A 21055-nucleotide genomic window follows, 5' to 3' on the forward strand; every position below is an offset into this window, starting at 1 on the left:
TCATAAGGGTATGTGCGTCAGTCTGTCCTTGTTGTTGGTTTCCTCTGTGTCTGCCACCTGGTCCAACGCTGTCCCTCTGTGATAAAATACAGTCAATGTGCTTTTGCCACTGTCCGCGCTTCCCCTGGTGTTTATGCCACGGGAGACGCGCAGCTCCGCGTTCAGCGGACTGTCCTGCTTCAAGGATCCGACCTCGTTGCTCGCCACCACGGTCTCCACTGCTGCGCTCACCGCGGACCAGCATCCCTCTCCGCGGCAGCCCAAAAGGCGCAGGAAGGCTTCACGAAAGTCTGCGTTGAACGCGTAGATGACCGGGTTGAGAGACGAGTTGCTCCAACCGATCCACACAAACACATCGAAAGTTTTCTCACTGACGCAGTACGCGCCACGCTGAGCGCCTGGCGTCCCCGGCTCGGGACAGAAGGGCAGGGCGCAGTTCAGGACAAAGAATGGGAACCAGCAACAGACAAAGACACCCATGATGATGCCCAAAGTTTTGAGGACTTTTGTCTCTTTTCGGATGGACACCCTGAGCGCGCGGTGGCCGTGATGAGGATTAGGATGAGAATGAGGGTGAGGATGAGGATGAGACTGGTAAAAGTTCTTACTCAGATCTGTGAACAAGTGAGAAAAGTGTTCAGGCGCATCCGAGCGGCAACTCTGTGCGTGCTCAGCCGCTCGCTCCAGAGTGGATATCCTCCTTATCTGCATCTGGGCTATCCGGTAGATGCGGGTGTATGTGACTACCATGATAGCCACAGGGATGTAGAAACTGATGAGAGAGGATGAGATGGCGTATGTGCGGCTCAGGCTGGAGTCACAACTCCCGCTGTCACCTTCCGCGGCCGCGTCACCAATCTCTGCCCGGTGCCAGTTCAGATGCACGGGGACGAAGGAGATGACCACGGACACCGTCCATGTCACGCCGATCATAACAGAGGCCATCCTTTTGTTCATAGTCCTCTCGTAGCGGAAAGGGCTGGAGATGGCCCAGTATCGATCCACACTAATGACGCACAAGTTGAGGATGGAGGCCGTGGAGCACATGATGTCGCAGGCCAGCCAGGTCTTACAGAACCTCCCAAATGGCCAGAAACCGGCCACCTCTGCCACGGCTTTCCACGGCATCACCAACACGGCGACCAGGAGGTCCGAGAGAGCGAGAGACACGATGAAGATGTTGGTTACTTTGGCCCGCAGGTGCCGGTAGCGAAAAACGGCGGCGCACACAGTGAAGTTCCCGACGAGCGTCCAGATTATGAGCAGGGTCAGAACGCACCCCGTTACAACGCGGTGCGCCGGTAACTGCTCCCGGCTGTCCGTCCCCGCCAGCGTCAAGCCGCTTGTGTTATTCATTGCCTGGTTTTGCGCGTTGCCATGTCAAACCAGAAATATAAGAAGGCCACCCATCGGGAACAAGAAAGCAAAAATAGCATATTCACTCAGACAGATTGGAGAGTGCGCGCCCTCCTCCAGTCGGACTGATGTGTGACGCTCTCAGGAGCGCAGAGCAGATTTACTGGAGACCACATGCACCACCAGCTGGTACCCTCTGCTGACAAATAACAGCCCCGAGCCACAGAGCTGAGTGAAGTTTGCCATCTAAGAAAAGCAACTGCCATGTCAGACCAAGTCAAATTATCTGCTACTTCACTGTCTCCTTCAACATTACAGTTTTATATGTTTTTGTTGCCTCCTGCAACTGCTACCCTTCTTGTCTTGTCTCCCTGTATTTTGTTTGTCCGTATTTCCATCAAGAGACCTTTTGCCAGGTCATCACTGTAACATTGAATTGTTTATATGAATCTTTAAATGTAAACAAGGAGTTAATTAAGCTCATTTTTATGAAGTCCTTTGAAATATGTATGCGAAGGAGGGCTATATAGTCTAAATAAATGAACTTGAAGCTGGTCAACTGAAGTGTTTTACAGTGTGTGTGTGTGTGTGTGTGTGTGTGTGTGTGTGTGTGTGTGTGTGTGTGTGTGTGTGTGTGTGTTCACAGCAGGGACCAAACGTCCATATACATTGGGGGGGACAAGTCCCCCCCAATGTTCAGGCACTCCAACAATGTCCCCCCCAATATTGCTGGAATATATTAGCAATTCAATAGCAAATTCAACATCTGTCCCCCCAATGTTGAAATGGTGGTTTTGGCCCTGGTTCACAGAATTGTCATATCCATCCAAAACAGGTACCAGGTGCGGTCTTTTTAATCCACATATTAAAGGTGACTGAAGTGACTTCCGGTGAACTGCAAAACATCTATGAAGTCTGACAGATAGAGATATGACACCAGAACACGTTTGCCAAAAAATATATAGCTGATTTCCATTTTCTGTAACTTTAATATTCTTTTTCTTCCTTTGTTTACCCAACAGGTACTGAGAACATTACAAGCTTGAGAATTTACCCGGAGCAGTTTTCCTACTATCACTAAAAAGTCCTAAAAAAAAAAAAAAAAAAAAAAAAAAAACCTATAAACCTATATTAAATTACTTTGCACTATTGTATTACATCTAAAGAACAACTGTTTTTTTCCACATGGGTATGTGTTCCCTATCCAGGTTCAATCTTTCAGACACTCCCATCCTCATCTTCCTCGGTGGTCGACAGCAGACAGGTTTCAGCCAAGGCCCTTATCACGGCATAGGGGTCACAGTTGGAAGCAGGACGTCTGTCTTCTAAATATCCACAGCCCTTTTGACTGACATGGACAGGGATGCGGACGCTAACGTCCCGACAGGCCGTGGCTGTGGAGAATTCATGGAAATGGGAGGTACTAGACAGACCAGTGAGGCGATGTATGTTGTCCTGGCCACCATGCGGGTCGTAGACACGGAGGTGCTGAGAGTGACGCTTACTCAACCTTTGGATGGACTCTTCAATGTGTCTATAGTTTCCCAGAAAGAAGACTGAATTTATATATTCATCTATAGCCTAGGTGGAATACAACACACATTGTATGTGTATTGTGAATATCTTGTGAATTGTGTGTGTTTGAGTTCTTACATTTCTTTCCATGCAAGAAGTTGATTAAGACTTACGGATTTTTTGAGATTTTTGCAAACTGATGGCAATTTTGCCCAGACCTCATTTCTTCAAGGGGCTAGGTTAAGTTAAAGGCAGAATGAGTAGGGTATTCTTTAAAAACAATGAGTAGATTCATACAAAAATATTCCTTCTCAATTATCACTTATGACTAACTAGGAGTGTGTGGCGGTGTGTGTATCTGCAGAAACCTAGAGTTTCCTGTTTTACTGAGCTCGGGACTCTTCTGGGTGTCAGTCTTTGGGCAGTAGGTGTGTAGCTCCCAGTCAACAACAGCTCACAATGCCAGACTGATAGCATGATATTCAATTGCAAGCTCCCAAAATCATAGACGCAGACCACAGAGAAAAAGGAAATCTGACTGTTGTGTTTACAAAATGTGACCGACAAATCCTACTCATACGGCCTTTAACACTTTGACTTAGAATTAAGGTTTAAACTAGAGATATTAGTTCAAGGTACGAGTTAAGATTAGGCATGTAGCTATGATAGTTAAGGTTAGGGTTAGGGGAATGAACATAGTCAATGTAACACCCTCACAAGTCTAGTTAGACAAATGCATGTATGTGTGTGTAAGTGTCAGCCATCAGCCTGGACTTACTTAAGCCCTCCTTCGCCTCTCATCTCCTTGGTGCTGAAGTTAGTGTGACAGCCTGATGTACCAGAATTCACCCCGCTGGGTTTGGGATCCAAGGAAGCAATGACTCCAAAATCTTCACATACACGGTGCAGAATATAGCGCGCTACCCACAGATGGTCCCCTATTTCAGTCCCCTCACATGGGCCGACCTGGAACTCCCACTGATCAGGTAAAGCACATGAAGAAAAGTCCACTGGCTAAGTATGCAGCCAAAGGAACAATAATGTCATGTTACTGCAAAGTGGTGTGTGTGAATGATGCTGTGTGTTCTCCATGATGCTGCCATGCTATGTTTTGCAACATTCAGCTGTCATTGTATGTTGCAGCCCCACCTTTTTTATGTAAAAATACTGAGTGCTATGAAATGTAATTCAAGTTACTCATTAAAGAATCAGTTATCATTCACAACAGTGTACTAAATTCAAACATTTTCATGTGACTGACTAATCTTGGACTGTCCTAGGTTTGGCACCTAAGTGGGCTCAAGCAAACCAAAAACACTACTTGCAACTACAATTACACTTGCAAAGACGGATGGAAGTCAATATCCTCTGATCTCCAAATCATTCAGTTTAGTAGTTAAACTGTTAAACAAATGAACTGACTTCATAATTTTACAATCTAGTTGTGGATCAGATCAGACAGGTCAAACAGCCTCTCCATACTTGGCCTGGAATTGCCTCAGCGTTAGTGCCACAGATCTTCACACCAGCATAGAGGCAGGCTTTGCAGTGACTGATGCATATATTCCTGCCATAGAGCCTCCCAGCGACCACTCTATTAAACCCTGGGGACACAAACACCAGAAAACTGTCTTGCACTGTAATACAAAATATTTTCAAGGCATCATAAACGTCTTACAATGAACATCACAGACATTTTAAATTAATTATTAAAGACTGAATATTTTTTTCATATCACTCTGAATACAATTTTTCAGCCCATTTAGCCTTTTAACCTTGAGTTTCCTGGGATTCACGAGGAAGCCAGCCAATGAGCTGTCCATCCAAATCAAAGAGTGTGTATTCCTGCTCCATTCCAAACCAAGGCTGAAACTCCTTGACTTCCTCCATGATTTTATCACACTGTGAACGCTGATTACTTCCTGCATATTTAAAAAAACAAAAAAAAGAAAAAACATAAGTTTAAAATAAAGAACAAAAGAATCAGCACACGCAGCACATTACCACAGTACCACATTACCACTGCACCGAGAGAACACTAGACTGACAATGCAAAACAATGCAAAGGTCATGAATATCATAGGGAATGTGTAATAATGGCCCTGTGCTGCTTTGTATGATGCTGTGTGTTCTCCATGATGCTGTAGACCCCATGACATCTTATGTTTTGCAACGTTCAGCTGTCATTGTATGTTGTAGCCCCACCTTTTTGTATAAAAATGCCCTGTGCTGCTGGTGCCCCACTGGCTTCTTGTTGGTAGAATCTAAGTAATGGGAGGATGGGGTTTGTACATTTTGACCTGAGAATGGCACTGGAGGAAAGATCATGAAGTTACTAAAACTGCAAGGGTTCATCCACTGGGGAGCATAAATGTGCTTTCAAATTTCATGGCAACCCACTCAATAGACTTCAAGATGTTACTTTGGAATAAAGTATTGGACGGACAGACGGACAGATGGACAGACTAACATGGCCATCCTCAGGCCCTGCCTGCCAGCAGGGCAAAAATTTCATTTGGCAGCTGATAATTATGAAAATGTCTTGTTTTGTTTTGTTTTGTTGTTTTGAGAAAATTTGACAGTATGCTACCTGATCCTGTCTTTGTTATATTAGTCTGAGGAAGGACCAGGAGGCACCTAATATATCCGACACTGAATTTTTATTTTATTTTATTTTATTTTATTTTATTTTATTTTATTTTATTTTATTTTATTTTATTTTATTTTATTTTTATTTATTTTTATTTATTTATTTATTTATTTTAGAAATGATTTACTAGTGAAATGTGCCAACCAGAAATCACAGGATAAAACACAAATTGTTTGGCATCTTGTCATGACGTGAATCCCAAAGTTTTAATAAAGTGCAAACTTTGTAACAACAGCAAATCCAACTGACTTTTCACCTAATGGTGGTTTTCTATACACAACAGACAAAACACTTGAGCACTCTTACCAACAGTAATTGTGTTTTCAGAGGTTTAGGTCCCTATAAAAAAAAAAAAAAAAAACAATGCCAACCTATAGAACAATTCAAACTATAGAAGCCCTTTATCTTCCCTGAACCACTTTTCTGTTCTGTCGCTCAAGCCATATTTTCTCAGACATTAATAAATACCTATAGGCACCCGGTTGCTGTCAAGCACTTCACATAGCACCAGTTTATTAGGGTCAAGGATGAAGGGGTCTCGAAACATCCTCACTGGGATCAACAGGACCTCAACCAACCTCCCATCTGTGCTCCATGCAGTGGCCCACTCCGGGATGTCTGACAGAGGTGCACATTGTCAGAAGTTCAAGGAAAAAGTGGTGGTCATATGAAACAGGCAGATATGCATAATTCATACATTGGCAAAAATGAGCAATACTTCCATTTTAAACCCTTTCAAAATTAATGGCCTAAGTGCAGTAGCAACAATCTTTTTGTAGCATCTGAATGTGTGGATGCTGGCTTGCCCCAACCTGTTTTTACCTTGAAGTCCAGCTGGTTCTGTGTTCAGAGTCTTGGTTTTGCACTTTAGATTTTCTCCAGTCTCATCAATCCAAATGTAAGTTACCAGGCACACGGCACCTTGGGCAAGAGACAGATAGTGCTGCCTGACTGTCTTGTTAAGACCAGCGCTCTTCGACGCAGCAGACATCATAATTTACTGTAGACTCAATGAAAATGCTTCACTGCTCATGGAGGTAACAACACCATCAGATTATCCTAAATATGTCTCTGTTGTCCTCGTCATTCTGCTCCTTCTGAAAGCATTTGGGTGAATGCAAAAGATTCAAATATTCAAATGCATTTTTAATATATGCAAATCAGACATTCAAATTCAGATTTTTTTTTTTTTTTACTTTGGCAAAAGAGTAGTTAGTGCTACTTCAAAATGTCATTCCATCTGTGCCACTTGCAGGGCAATACAATCCAATTTTAATGATAGTTCTATGTTTTTCATTCTCATAAAGCCTATTTATTGTAAAGCTATGTATCACGCTGTGCCTCCCAGTACCTGCTACCTTTACGCAGTATCATTTTGACTACATATTGCTATGACAGTACACTCCGAATTAAATATTATCCCCCAACATACACACAAACACACACGCACACACACACACACACACACACACACACACACACACACACACACACACACTGTCACTAAAAGCCAAAAACCAGATGGCACAGTCGAGGTCGGGCTGATGGTGAGAAAAACTGGAATAGCGCTTAAAGAGTATTTGATCTTCTTTATTAAAGGCAACAGTGTTCTGTTTGAATACAGATTTAGAGGAGGGAGAAAGACACAGGGAGAGGCAAAGGGTGGGGGAGCTGATAATCAGATTATCCTGTTCATTTTTGAAGGTTTGTACTATTTTTGCGCATTTGTTGATTTAGGACACACTGGAATTACATCCATGTGTTGAAATGAAATGAAATGAAACATGAGCATTCTTTTTCTTTCTTTTCACAACTCTTGGTTAATGGCTGCTGTTCATACTTTGAATCTAATGTAAATTTAAGAACTTCATACATATTCATTATCTTAAGTGATACTGTTGGCTACTGTGCTTAGCAGGGTGAACAAGTTATAGTTAAGTAGTTTATCTGTCTTGACACTTACACAGTAGAATAAATACACTATGTTAGGGACATTCATACAATTACTGTATAGCGCAGGATGCTCCAATGCTCTCTACAGCTATATTCAGCACTACCAGCCCCATCTCTTGGGCATATCCAGTCACAGGTCTGGTAAATGCAGTTATAAAGCTTTGTTCCTCGGCAGATTTCTTCAGGATATCCTCCTCGTACAACTCTGAGCACTTCCCAAGCTCCCTCTTCAGCCGGCGAATTTCCACCTGACATCTTTCTCTCTCTCTCCGCAGGCTTTCATCCAGCTGTCTCTTGAGTTTTCCCTCATTTGTTTTTTGCTCCTCCATCTTCGTTGTGACCAGCCTCAGCTGTTGCTGGAGGGCAATATTTTTATCTTTCTCCACTCTGTGATTTTCCACCTCTCTTTCTTTTTCCCTTTGGTTCTCTTCCTGTCTTTGCTTTGCCCTCTCCTCCTCCCCCTTAATCTGTTCCTCTAAGCTGTGGGTGAGTTTATCTAATTCTTTCTGCAAAGTATCTCTCTTCATCTCCTCTCTCCTCTTGATGGCCTGCTCCCTCTGTATCTGCTGCTGCTGCCTCTCTCTCTCTTTCCTTTCGTTTTCCACTTTATCTTTTTGGATCTTCTCCTCCATCGCTCGCCTCATTTTCTCCTCCCTCTCTGTCTGTTCCGCCAGTGTTATTGTGATTTTGTCAAGTTTTTCCTGAAGAGCCTCCCTCTTCTTCTCCTCCTCCGTCCTGATCTCTATCACTCTCACCATCTCTTGGATTTTCCTCTCCTTCTCCATCTTTTCATTCTCTTCTCTCTCTCTTCTAGAGACCTCCCCCTTCTCCCTTGCCAGTTTCTCATCTTTCTCTCGCAGTATCTCGTATTTTCTCCTCAGCTCCTGGATCTCTCTCTCGCTCTTTGACTGAATCTTCTCTAGTTCTCTTTGGTACCACTCTCTTACTGCCGCCTCCTGCTTCCTCTTCACCAGCTCCTCCTTCTCCTTCTGCAGCCTCCTCTCTACCTGCAGGTTTTGTGCCATCTCCTCCTCTGCTGCCTGGAGCATCTTGCTGGTGTAGCAGCTTCCTCCATTAGCCTTCCCCACGCTGTCCACCATGGCCAGCAGCTCGGACACCTGTTCCTTGGTCTTGGAGTTGTGGTTGTTAAAGACGCAGTACCTCCCACCACACCTAGCCACCAGCTCAGCCAGGCCTTCGCACCGTTCTATCAGGCAATGCTTCACAGATATCTCCTCTGCCAGACTGTCTCCATGGGTGAAAACTACCACTGAGAAGCCCAGGACCTGTGGCCCCATAGCCTGTTTGATCTGGAGCACTGCCTCCTTCTCCTCCTCTGTGAACCTCCCAATCTGAAAAACCAGTAGGAAGGCGTGGGGGCCGGGAAACAGGAGAGTTACACTCCTCTTCAGCTCCTTCTGCACCTCCTGAGGGGTCTGATAAGGGTCCAGAAGCCCCGGGGTATCCAGGAGTGTGATGTGTCGTCCCCGGAAGTCTCCACATGCCCTGCGACACCGCCTGGTAACAGAGGCGCTGCAGACCTGGGATTCAAAGGCTCTGCGACCCAGGATGGAGTTGGCAGTGGCGCTCTTTCCGCTGCCGGTCTTCCCCAGCATAACCAGTCGGACCTCACTGGAGGAGGAAGACTCCTTCCTGCCTGATTAAAAAGAAAGGGATCACTGAATTGCTGAGTTATGTTCAAATATAAGAAACAAGACAAACAAAAGACAAATTCGGACTGACCTGTGCAGGTGATTGAGGACAGCTGCTTGCTGATGGACGACATGCTGTTCTGGTTACTTGCCTCCACTACTACAGAAGGGCATCTATTTATTTGCCAGTGTTGTAGGTGTGTCGGGGAGTGGTCAACACAAGGATGCCCCTGTAACAAACAGCCTTTTCTGGACTCTACCCTCCCGGACACCATCATCATTTCTAATGTCAGTCTGGAGAAAGCGTGACCCAATAGTTTGTCTCTAAGGCAGTCAGACCAGCAGATTATATCACTGAGTGCACACACTGCAGCAACAGGGCATGGTCCAGGGCAGACAATAAATTACTGGAAAAAAAAAAAAAATCTGAATTTGTTGGTGTCAGTGTGATCAAAGTTCAGCACACTAGTGATATGAGTGCTCTGGCTCTTGATCATTGAAAGTAAACTTATCTGCTGCCATTTAGGAACCATCAGGGATCAATGAGACAGGTACACTCCTATCAGTGTTGAGGGCCTTAATGGAAGTATGGAGACAAAACCGAAGTATGGACTTTAACCTAGTCATTATTGGAAGAGGGGAAGATGGTAAAAAAAAAAAATACTTACTAGTTATGTCACTAGTTACTAGTTATGTATAAAATTGAATATGGCAGCAAAAGAGAGAACTTTTTAAAATATATTTACAAGGAAGAGCTACACTTACAGTCACACAGAGTAACATAGTACAGGTCAAAGTATTTTATATGTGATAAACTACACATTCAAATTATTATGAATACATCCCTGTCTTGTTTCCATACATTTCATGTCTATGGTTTCTGTATAACACATTCATCCTTTTTCCTGTCTTTTCTTTTTTAACTGTACATATTTCTTAAAGCATGACCACCATTTTTCAGCAGAGGCTTAATCTTCTGGGAGACAACGCCAACAGTCTTGTGTGGGAGAGGCACAGGGTGTGCATGCCAAACTGTAAGCATATACCTGGATTCACCTGGAGCGTTGCTTTACATAAGATCGTAAAAAAAAAAAAAAAAAAAAAAACACATACTCTGAGCATAGTGACTGTTCCTTTTGCTCTCACCTATTTTCTGATGTGTACTACAGTCCCTGCTTTTTTAAAAATAGAATCCACCATCTTTTTATATACTATATAGCATATATAGTATATAATATATACTAGGACATAAAAAATATATTTCTAGAAGATGCATTTATTTGATTACACAAAGATGGCCTTGTTTTTATGCATGTTTAGCTTTAGGTGCCCATGTTGTTATCAGAACTTCCCTGCTGACTTTAGTACATTAGTGTGTTCAGTTGTTTGCTTTTACTAGGGTGAGATCTTTGCCACTTTATTTGTAATATCTCAACACTGACGGGTTCTACATCTATGGAGAACAGCATAAGAGGTTGAGCCTGTATGTGCATTCAAATAAATGTTATGGAAATGAATCCATTTTTCAAGTTTGCAGCAGAGCTAATGAAAGACAATTAACGGTCTTGAGGCCATGCACAGTATTGAAGATGGAATATGACAAATTACAGTCTCACTACATATGAAAGGAGACAGGTTGCACTAGAGGCTCATGGCACGGATGCAGTGGACTAATGGCAGTGACAGATCCTATTCAGCTGGAAACTTGCAAATTACATAGTTGGAGCGTGACTTAATGCTTTAACAGTCAGAGGAGCACAGCCGTCCTCTCCAAGGTTGAATGCATGTTCCAAGTTTGACAACACTCAGAGACGCAGCTCTCCAGTACATCATACTAACACACACTGTATGCTGATAGCAAATCTGACAAAACTGAGAGAAACATGATATGATTGTATAGATATTTGATACTATTTATTATCTATGAGGACGAAACAATCAAATTTAGAGGAAAATCTACATGTTTGAAAGCATTCTAAAACATTTTTAAATGCTTCATTTTCTGATCTCACAAGAAAATGAATAAAAGAATTGTCAAAATAACGTTGTGGTTCTTGATTTTGATTCAAATTTAAAAAAAAAAAAAAAAAAAAAAAAAGGAAAAGAAAAAATGTCGGCTTTGGGAGGAGGTGAGTCTTACCTGGTGTGGGGCGTTGGTTGCTTTGTCATTATGCAATAACTTTGTTTACAACAGCACAGCTAATTAGGAATAACTTAGCTTATATGTAAATGGCTGATATAGAGATAGGCTATGAATTTGCTTCCTATAGTAGCAGACAGATGATTTTAACTCATTTCAACTTTAACTTACCCCTTCACTGTCACTGTGAGCTGCACCGTCACATAGAAAGACATAGAGATCCACCATGTGCTTGTTTTGTCACGATGGAAGTTTCAATAAACAAACTCCTCAGCTGACAGGTGATATCAGTGAAAGCTGCAGCTGCTGCCACGACAAGGTGAACCGTCTAGAAATACTCTGACATGCCAAGAAACAAAGTAACTTTAAATGGGGAATTAGAGTATGATCATAGACATTGTTATGAAGATTTGTTTGTCAAGTTGCTTTTGTTGTTCATTTGCATTTGCACAAAACATTTGTCTGTGTAATTATGACGGAATAAGATTATTTATCAGATAAATACCACTCAGATTAACACACAATACAGGCTATTATTTTTATGTAGACAGTTTACTGTCCACCAATATTTATTCTTGAACCTGTGAACAAGCATAGTAGGTACCATCTAAGTCTAAATCTAAATGTATTCCTTCTTGCTCAGAGCAAGAGCCCATTATTTTTTCTTCTTGTAAGGTAGTCTGGGCTTGTACAAGTGTGTTCTGGGCATAGGAATACACTTTTTCCCACTTCTCTCTTTAACACAGACACATATTGTATGGACAGGCGATGATTTGAAGCTTTTGCCCTCTCACCCTTGCATACTGTACTATTCCAATGTGTATAATGTTGACTACAGAGGAATTTAAGCTTTTTTGGCTGGTGCACATACTGTAACTCACTCTGGGAAAGAGCATTATCTAGTTGCTTAAAATGTAATATAAGTAATGTAATGCCTATAGCTGCATGTCTGGCTGTTAGTGCATCAATAATGGAGAGATGCATGTTCAAGGTCTAGATTGTCTTACTGCTCCACTGCTCCGTCACACGTGCAAGCACACCTGACTTTAACTTACTGCAAGGCTTCCTTGAATTTCTTAAGTGTGTGTGTGTGTGTGTGTGTGTGTGTGTGTGTGTGTGTAAAAGGATAACCAAGTTTTTATTTGTGACCATGACCCTGCTCTCTTTATGTCAAGGCAGAAAGCAATAATGAGCTTACGCATACACAAACACGCACACACACACACACACACACACACACACACACACACACACACACACACACACACACACACTACTGACAACAAACACAAAAAAATGTTTGTGGACAAAACTTATTATTATTTGATTCATCATTACACATTTTTACATTGGAGTAAACTGGACATGAGGTGACTCTTGGGTAGCACTGGGGTCCAGCAGTGATAGTGAGGATGACGTCAGATACGATGATGAAGATGAAGAGGCTGTCAGGTGGCTTTGGCGATGATGAGGATGCTCATCAGGAAAACCATAATGAAGAAGATCCACATGAAAAACCTATCCATCACCTTGGCAACTTTCTTCCATTCTGCTCCCTTGGCGTTAGTCGCTCTCTGTTCGCGGAAGCAGTTGGCGATGTATTGGATATTCTTCATCACCTGATGGAGTGAGAGAGAAATAGAGAGAGAGAGAGAGAGAGAGAGAGAGAGAGAGAGAGAGAGAAATGCAGTAATGCTGACATGCAGAAGTAGTTCTTCCTCGTACCCATTTGGGGAGTTGATTATGGGCCAATTGTTTCGGCATAGCAGGATACCTAATACCTTTAATAATCCTCCCCAACCTATTCATTTTCCAGAATCCTTGGACTGTTTTAAGCACTAAGACTAATTTTTATAGGCAAGCCTTTCGACAAATCTATATTGAAGATCTTTGGAAAGACTTAGGATCTATATGTCTTCTCTTTCTGTTCTCCTTCTTTATGTATATATATTCTTAATGTATTTGTTTTTCTGTGTATGTCTTATTTTCTGTGTGTGAAGCACTTTGTAACTGTTTTAAAGAGTGCCTCATAAATAAAGCTTTACTTACTTACTCACTTACTTTAGTAAACATGAGGAGATGTAGATAAATTAGAGAAGTCGGTAAGTAAGTAAGCAGAGAGATGATGCGGTGATTCACCTGTTTGTGTTGTGGGCAGGGGCAGCTGCAGGGGCAAGCTGGGATGGGAAGTTTCTCGGAGGCAAAAAGCAGCTGTTCCTTCAGCGCCCCGTTCAGATGCTGGAGGTTACGTAGAGGAGGGGCCTGGTAGTCCAGCTCGTCCCGTCTGATGTGGTGGTAGCGTCGCGGGGGCTCTCTCTTGCCCTCGCCCCTGTCTCCTCTGGTAGCGTGGTTGTTGTGGTTGTTGTAATGGTGGCGGCTGTTGTTGGCATGGCCGTTGGCCTGGCGGAGGTTGTTGTGGTTTTGGTGGTGCTTGCTGTGGTGATACGGGCCGTGGCCGTTGCTGTACTGGTACGGGTTACTGTCGTGGTAGAGGTTGTCGTGGAAGCGGTCGTCAAGGTAACAGCTCTTCTCACCCATGGGTTCATCGGAGTAGGGTGGGATTCTCTCGCTTTCCGGTGTAGTGCAGTTCTCCCCCACCTCATAGACAAAGAAGATCTTGGACATGTAGTCTATGATGAGCACCTTGGCCCAGTGGGGGACTGGTTTAGCCTCAGCGCCGCAGAAATGAATGTTCATGATGAAGATGGTCAGGGAGGTGGAGGCTGTGATCATAGTCATGGTAGCTATGTAGTACTTCCCTAAAGCAGAAGACAGAGAAAAGACTTACATATGCATAGGGGAAATGGATGTTGGACAAAGGTTTACACACACATATACTCAAATATACCTTCCTTGCTCACAGATACATACTGAAGCAACAACACTGGATCTAGCACTGGATACTTATGCTTCCAAATTGAATGCTTTAAGGCTTTTTTTTTTTTTTTTCCAAATAAACAACTACATGTCATGAATGTCATGATACCAGAATGAAACCAGAATTTTTTTGCTGACACCAATACCGGTTAAATTCCACAATTCTCCATACATGTTTCAATACCACAGCAAAAACAGAAATCCCATCTCAGCACACACTTCTTTATTTAAAAACACACTTTAAACATTATCAAGAATGTGTGCTTGTATGTGTTTCCCGTATTTAAACCTATAGGACATTAGAATAAGAACATTGAGTTACAAGCACAACATGGGCCTGCAGCCTTTAAGTAGCATTGAAAGTCTTCCATGTCTGTCATGACCTTGCTGAGCTCTGGCAGGAGAAACGAGCGCACCCATTCTGTCAGTTAACTAGACACAGGTGAAATCAATCTGCCCTGAATCAGACCCATTACTTGATCATTTTAAAGGGGAAGTTCTTGTGAAAATAAACGTGGGATCTGCCGCTTCACTCTCCCTAATTTTGGTGCCTCTTGTCCAATATTTGATGCCCCTATGCTCCAGCCCTAATTTTGATTGACAGTCCTGTAAGCTGCAACTTTAAGTGTTTCACATATTTAAACATACAGGCTGCATTAGAATAAGAACACTGAGTTAACTGGGAGTGAGGTGTCAAGTTGCACCACTGCTACCAATACTAGTGTTTTTAGTTTTGTATTATAGTATCATTTTCATATTGGTATTTGTATCAAGTATTGATTCTCATGACATCCCTATTACATATCCAACCCTTTAGGTTTGCAGCCAATATTGCAAAAAAGCTACACAATGGAGTTTATGGAATTAAAAATTGAATCACTGGGAACACTTTGCAGAGGTTTGATTTTTTTTTTTTTGTTTTTTTTTTGTTTTTTTTTTTTTTGGTCCGTCTTTGCACTCACCTATGTAGGGCACGCTCTCAGAGGGAGGCATGCTCTCAGCCACCATCAGCTGGAAGACAGTGAGTGCCAGCAGCACTGTGACCCCCAGGGAAACCTTCTCCCCTGAGTCTGCCGGCAGGTAGAAGCCCAGCGGGGCCAGGAATGAGATGAGGAAGCAGGGCAAGAGGAGATTGAAGATGTAAAAGGAGGAGCGGCGCTTCAGGAGCAGAGTGTAGGTGATGTCAGGATAAGGGTCGGAACAGCAGCCATACATGATGACGTTCTTAACTGCCGGCATGCCAAGGCACTCCCACTCCACGTTATCCACAAAGTCTGACAGGTCACCGCTGTCCATGCCCATGGTGATGTCCACCTGTGGGGACGACAGACAAAAAGTGAAGTTGCAGTGCACATACACATACCCAAATACACAGACAGTATGTCATTCGTGGCAGGTGATGCCACCAATGTCCAGCCACCCAACTTTTCAACCATTAGAGGTCAGGCTTAACAAAGATTTGGGTTTGAGCTTTAGTTACTCTTTAAATTTGAACTTTATGTGCACGTGGATGCATACATTAACAATCAGGATGATGAATGATAGATTGACAGTTTTCCTTTATATATTTTCTTTAAAATCAAGAGTTAACAAGGGTAAGCCATTTATTATTATTAAGTTTTCAGGTACAGCTAGAGCAAACCAGCAAAAAGAGGGCAGAGGGCAAAGAGTCACCCTGTACAGGTCACCATGGCTAACAAAGACTACCATAGTCACATGCAGACTTATGAGGAGTCTAGACTCTGCAAGCTACATGAGGAATGTAGGGCACAATATGAGAGAGGGAGAACATGGAAACTTCAAAAAGAAAGTGCCAGAGCTGGGGATCAATGAGGCGGCACTGCCACAATTAGGAAGGAGGATTAACTATAATACTGTTGCCTTCTCTTTGGTGACTAATTGGTTGCACCTTTCTCTTTGTCACCTAACCTTCATGTATGTATTTGCTCTTTGAGCATGTTGGGATCAGTCCCGATGATGATAGCCTGAAGAATAAAATGTCTTACTGCTCAGAGCAAAGCAAAGAAGAAAAGGTTTTGCATTAATCCAAGAATATGATTGATATTCTCACTGATTGATGATGTGACTGATATGACTGAGTGAAGTGGGGTTTTTTGTGTAAGGTATATGGCGTGCTGGTTGTGTGCTGCATGTAATCCTAGTAAGATGGTCCCATCTCATATCCCCCTTGTCACCCCCTGTTTACACACCTGGTTGCCATTGTAGGTCCAGGAGCCGAAGGTGAGATTGCACTTCTGCCAGTCGAAGGGGAAGTAGGAGACATCGACCACACAGGAGCTCTTGGTGATGGCTGGAGAGTCCCAGGTGATCTCACCATTGTAACGCAGCACCACATTAGTGTCGGCAGGGCCTGACGACTCCTCATCGGCTCTGTGCAGACAGGAACATGAAGAGAGGCATTAGTAGGCACATGCATACAATAGGACACAAAATGTGAGGCAGGCATAAAAATGCAGGTAAATCTAATTGGTGATGATCAGAATGCAGACATCCATCAATATAAATAAAATGTAAACATACAAAGAAGCATGTAAAAATAGTGGTTTGCTTTGTGTTTTCATTTTATTTCACATGTATTCTTTCGCTATGTGTCTTTCTTTCTTTCTCAGTTTCTCTTCCTCTTTGTCTGTCTTTCTTGCACCCTTTCTGTCTCCATGTCTATATCACTGACTTGTTGTACAGGACGATGTCTGGCCTCCAAACCAGGTCACTGGGGATGCGGATCTCCTCTAGCCCATCGTAGTCCTCCTTGTCCCACTTCAGGTAGGCATCGTGCCACTTCTGCCTGATCCACAGGTAGGTAGTCAGCACCTGATTCCTCTCATCCTACACACATATATATGCAAACACAGACAGTCAGACAGACATAAACACAGTTTAATGCAATATGATGTGATGTGATGTGATGCATGCAATATGATATGACATGATTCGATGCAATGTGATATAATAGACTTCATAACCCTACATTAGTGCAGAAGAGAGACAAGAGGTTAAAACATGCTTAGACACTTATGAACCGTTCACTTAAACAATATAAATAACATAAATGGTATGACATAAAACATATGGCTAACCCGTAGAAATATACACAATCAAGTTGTACAGTCACAACAGTCAACCAAGGGCGACTGTGCATAGTTAGAGCTATAGCCCCGCCCTTGGCCTTATACTGCCTTGCTGTTTAAAATTCTAGTTGTTCTAGTAATGAATGATTAAACATGCACATATGTGGCACACACCACATGTACACATAGGCATGTAAAAGGAAACAGTACATATAAACACACACACTTCCACATAATTTTATGAACTCAGATGTATTCAGATACATGCAAATACTTACACCCAGACTTTTAAGACACAGAGGATTGTGTCTGAAGTGATCACAAACAGGTAAAGGGGACTCAGACAGTTGGTCAGTAGCCATCTGCCTGCATACTTAAGACTACTCCAATCCACTGTTACACTTTACTGACCTCTAGTGGCTACTATAGGAACAGCAGATAGCTGTTGGCAGTGCTGTGGGTTGATATGAGATCCTTATATTTGTACTGTAGCTCCTCAATTAAAATATTGTGTAATAAGTGTAATACTTGTTGATTATTGTAACGGACAAAGGAATTATTCGCAGTTTGCTATAGTCATATTTGTATTTATGTACTCTCTGTATACACAATAAATAACATTTGATACCTTTGATACCTTTGATATGTGCTAGAGAGATCTGTGTACCAGGCATTAGTAATACTGTGGGGACGTAAATCTGTTTCCACAGTCATGTTGTGGGGACTCGCCTCCCTTATGGAGACCAAAAGCAAGTCCCCTTAGTAAAAATAATGAACTTGAGGGTGAAGACTTTATTTAAAGGTAAGCTAACTTTGGGGTTATGTTAAGGTTAAGTGTTATGGTTAGGGTAAGGCAAGTACTGGATAAGTCAATGTATTGTCCTCCAAAGTGATGGAAATATGACTGTGTGTGTAAGTGTGTGTGTGTGTGTGTGTGTGTGTGTGTGTGTGTCTTTCTACAAAGTTTGGCCATTCTGTGTGGATCCATGTAGAAGTTATGCGCCTTCTTGTTATAGGCCACTCCCACTGCAACACCCCCTTTGTTGCCAGTTGGTAACAACAGATGATCAGCTGTCCTTTGGCTCATGACCAACCTTTCCTCAAACTCTTGTGAGAGTCGGTGAATCCGTTTGGAAGATATGTGACTTTTTGCAATAGGCCACGCCCTTTGCCATGCCCCCTTCAGCAGATTGGCCTGAACACAAACACACACCTTCCCTCACACACACTTGATCTCCATGCCAAGCCTCCTATGACAATAACTGTGGCTGCCAAAGGGAGGGGAAATATTTGTGGACTGACCATCCAACTGACCAATCAACAGAGTGAGTTACAAAGCTGCTGGTTGCAGCTAATAAATCCGATACCTATGAATGGTAGTGCATAAAACAGACACAGTAGGATGATAACCATTTTAGGGTTTAATATAATATAATGTGCGCAGGTGCCAACCAGGATGGCCGCTTGCTGCAGTTGCTCTTTTTGCACTTTTTCCTTATCCAGTTTCCCCATAGCGACCAATAAAGTATTTCCGGTTTCTTTTTCTGAGAAATATTTGCTCCCTCGCCATTTTTAACTGCCCCTATGTTGTTACATCCTGGTGCTGGGTTTGCAACGATGTAACATCCTGAGCCTTGTCCTTTAATCAAAATCTGATAGGGTGAGTTGCTTTACTCACCATATCTTTGATCTGTGACAGAGTGATCTGCAGGGTGACGTTGAGGGCCTTGTCTGTGTCCTCTACAGGTCTCAGAGCATTGGAGTAGTTCTCCATGAGGTCATTTAAAAGTTTTTGGGCATAATGACCCTGGGCAGCATGAGACACTGGGACAGGAGGGAGAGTAGAGAGAGACACCAAAGTGGAGGGCAGAGAAGACACACAAAGAACAAAGACAGAAAGGAGAAAGTAGACAAAAAAGGTAGAGAACCAAGTTGTCAGATGGCAAATGGCAGTCAGTAACGCAAAGTAGCATAAAAGCAAGGCAGGGGTGGTTTTACAGAAAAAATAGGGGAGGATAAAAGAGCAAAATACTGTTCAGTTGTCAGGTTATAAAACTTTTTAGATATTAACTGTTCCATTGCACTGAACTGACCTTGCACCAGCAGGCTGATCCACACCATCAGAGCTGCCTTCCTCATTTTCAGCCAGTCACAAGCCGAGGGATCAATTATTCAATATAGCAGTCACCAAGACAGCCCGGGTCCCGATGCAAAGTGTCACTTTAGTCTGAGCTCCATTGCATTTTCAGGATGTGCGTGCCGAGAACACAGAAAAGTCTAAAAATCTAACATCCTGTCAGAAGCTCTGAATGCTTCACTAGTTGTTAGTCGCAGTTCGCCTCTATCACTGTCTGTCGGTGAGATCGCTGCTCTGGAACAGGACCTGCTATCACTCGCACGCGCACACGCACACAAACAGGTAGACTGTGGTATCACGTAGCACATAGGGAAGGGGTGAAATCTGATTCCTGCAGCCTTATCCGCCTGTTTACATGGCCACAAGTAGATGTATGACATACACCTAGACACACACAGACACACACACACACACACTGTACCTTACTTCATTACACAGCCACTGACAGGTGTCAGTCACATACAGCCACAGTCTGTGAGCCATGCCAAGGTGATCCAAGATAAACATGCATGTTACACATGTCGAATGCTAGCCATGGCAATAAACTTGAGACAGATCCTGGGTCAGATTACACACTGTAAATAGGGCTCTTTAACGTTTGGGGCAGTGAAGCCCCACACTGGTGCTCGACCGGTGATACTGTAAGTGTGGATTTCATCCTTTCTTTGTCTGTAACTTGTCAAAGCGATAAGTAACCAGAGAGGATGAACAACCAATCTACTGTATTGTTGTACTAATAGTCTCAGAGAGAAGACACCTTCAAAAGGCCATTGTCATGGTTTAGTATACCTAAACACAGGGGTCTCCAGCGTCCTCACCAGCTCTCAGCGGTCTGCCGCCTGTTTCTGCGTTGCTCATCAAAAGATTTTAAAGTTGTATAAAAAAAAAAAAAAATAAAAAATAAAAAAAAAAAGATAAAAATCAGTGATTCAGTGTGGCTGCACTGTGGAATCCCCCTTTGCATTTCAGTCCAAATAAATAATTTGCCCCACCCACACCCGTCCAACCCTCTTCTTTAAAAAACTATAGGAAGAGTCACCAAGTAGCCCTGAAAGTATCTGAAAGATATGAACACCATACAAATCTAAACTCAGAACCAGGCTTCAGAAAATGCATATCGCATGCCTTTATATGTGCATTGTTTTTGTTTGTTTGTTGTTTTAATTTAATACAAAATGTGGCCTTTGGATAACATTTGATTCATGCAACAATTTGCAGCAGTTAGCTTGTATGCATTTAAAGTTCACTAATGAGTGGTTTCATAACATATGTAAATAAATATAAGTAATATAAGACCACTTTCATTTTTTTCTAAGTAGCAATCGCTGTGAAAATGTTGTGTTAATGTAGGGGAGAGTGGGGTAATTAGTGTCAATTTTTACTTAAAGTGCCTGTAAAGCGAGGGAATTACAGTAATGCCTCCAACTAAAATATGCACATATAGTTTAGGATGTTGTGCATCCCTGGGAACAATCACTTTGGATCTTATATAAACTGTTTGAGAAATATAGCTTTCGAAAAAGAAGTGGTTTTGTGGCACAACTTGCCCCCAGTGCGGGGTAAATTGTGCCATTAGAGAGAATACACTGGGGTAAATTGTGCCATTGATAATTAAAGTAAAAGAGATCATTTTAATCTCACAAATGATAATGCTATATAAAAGCAAAACAAATTCAATACAAAATT

At 42.5% G+C, this 21055-nt stretch overlaps 4 protein-coding genes across 4 annotated transcripts; all 4 read right to left on the minus strand.

Moving 5' to 3' along the window:
• On the minus strand, nucleotides 1-1356 carry LOC115364375 (D(1) dopamine receptor-like). Its single transcript, XM_030058916.1, has one exon. It carries the CDS (start codon nucleotides 1354-1356, stop codon nucleotides 1-3), a length of 1356 nt encoding a protein of 451 aa, XP_029914776.1.
• Nucleotides 1357-2574: 1218 nt separating this feature from the next.
• On the minus strand, nucleotides 2575-6515 carry LOC115362105 (glutamine synthetase-like). Its single transcript, XM_030055897.1, has 6 exons — nucleotides 6344-6515; nucleotides 5990-6139; nucleotides 4647-4793; nucleotides 4354-4475; nucleotides 3650-3849; nucleotides 2575-2890 (listed from the first exon to the last, which is right to left on the minus strand). The coding sequence occupies exons 1-6, from the start codon at nucleotides 6513-6515 to the stop codon at nucleotides 2575-2577; spliced, it is 1107 nt and encodes a 368-aa protein (XP_029911757.1).
• Nucleotides 6516-7524: 1009 nt separating this feature from the next.
• On the minus strand, nucleotides 7525-9260 carry LOC115362114 (GTPase IMAP family member 9-like). Its single transcript, XM_030055909.1, has 3 exons — nucleotides 9218-9260; nucleotides 8293-9131; nucleotides 7525-7830 (listed from the first exon to the last, which is right to left on the minus strand). Exons 1-3 carry the CDS (start codon nucleotides 9258-9260, stop codon nucleotides 7525-7527), a joined length of 1188 nt encoding a protein of 395 aa, XP_029911769.1.
• Nucleotides 9261-12573: 3313 nt separating this feature from the next.
• chrna9a (cholinergic receptor, nicotinic, alpha 9a) lies at nucleotides 12574-19561 on the minus strand. Its single transcript, XM_030057196.1, has 7 exons — nucleotides 19326-19561; nucleotides 18911-19056; nucleotides 16836-16990; nucleotides 16354-16534; nucleotides 15106-15457; nucleotides 13406-14025; nucleotides 12574-12885 (listed from the first exon to the last, which is right to left on the minus strand). The coding sequence occupies exons 1-7, from the start codon at nucleotides 19369-19371 to the stop codon at nucleotides 12715-12717; spliced, it is 1671 nt and encodes a 556-aa protein (XP_029913056.1). The 5' UTR covers nucleotides 19372-19561; the 3' UTR covers nucleotides 12574-12714.
• Nucleotides 19562-21055: the final 1494 nt, after the last annotated feature.

This window comes from Myripristis murdjan, chromosome 1 (assembly GCF_902150065.1).
Source record: "Myripristis murdjan chromosome 1, fMyrMur1.1, whole genome shotgun sequence".
Lineage (NCBI taxonomy): Eukaryota > Metazoa > Chordata > Actinopteri > Holocentriformes > Holocentridae > Myripristis > Myripristis murdjan.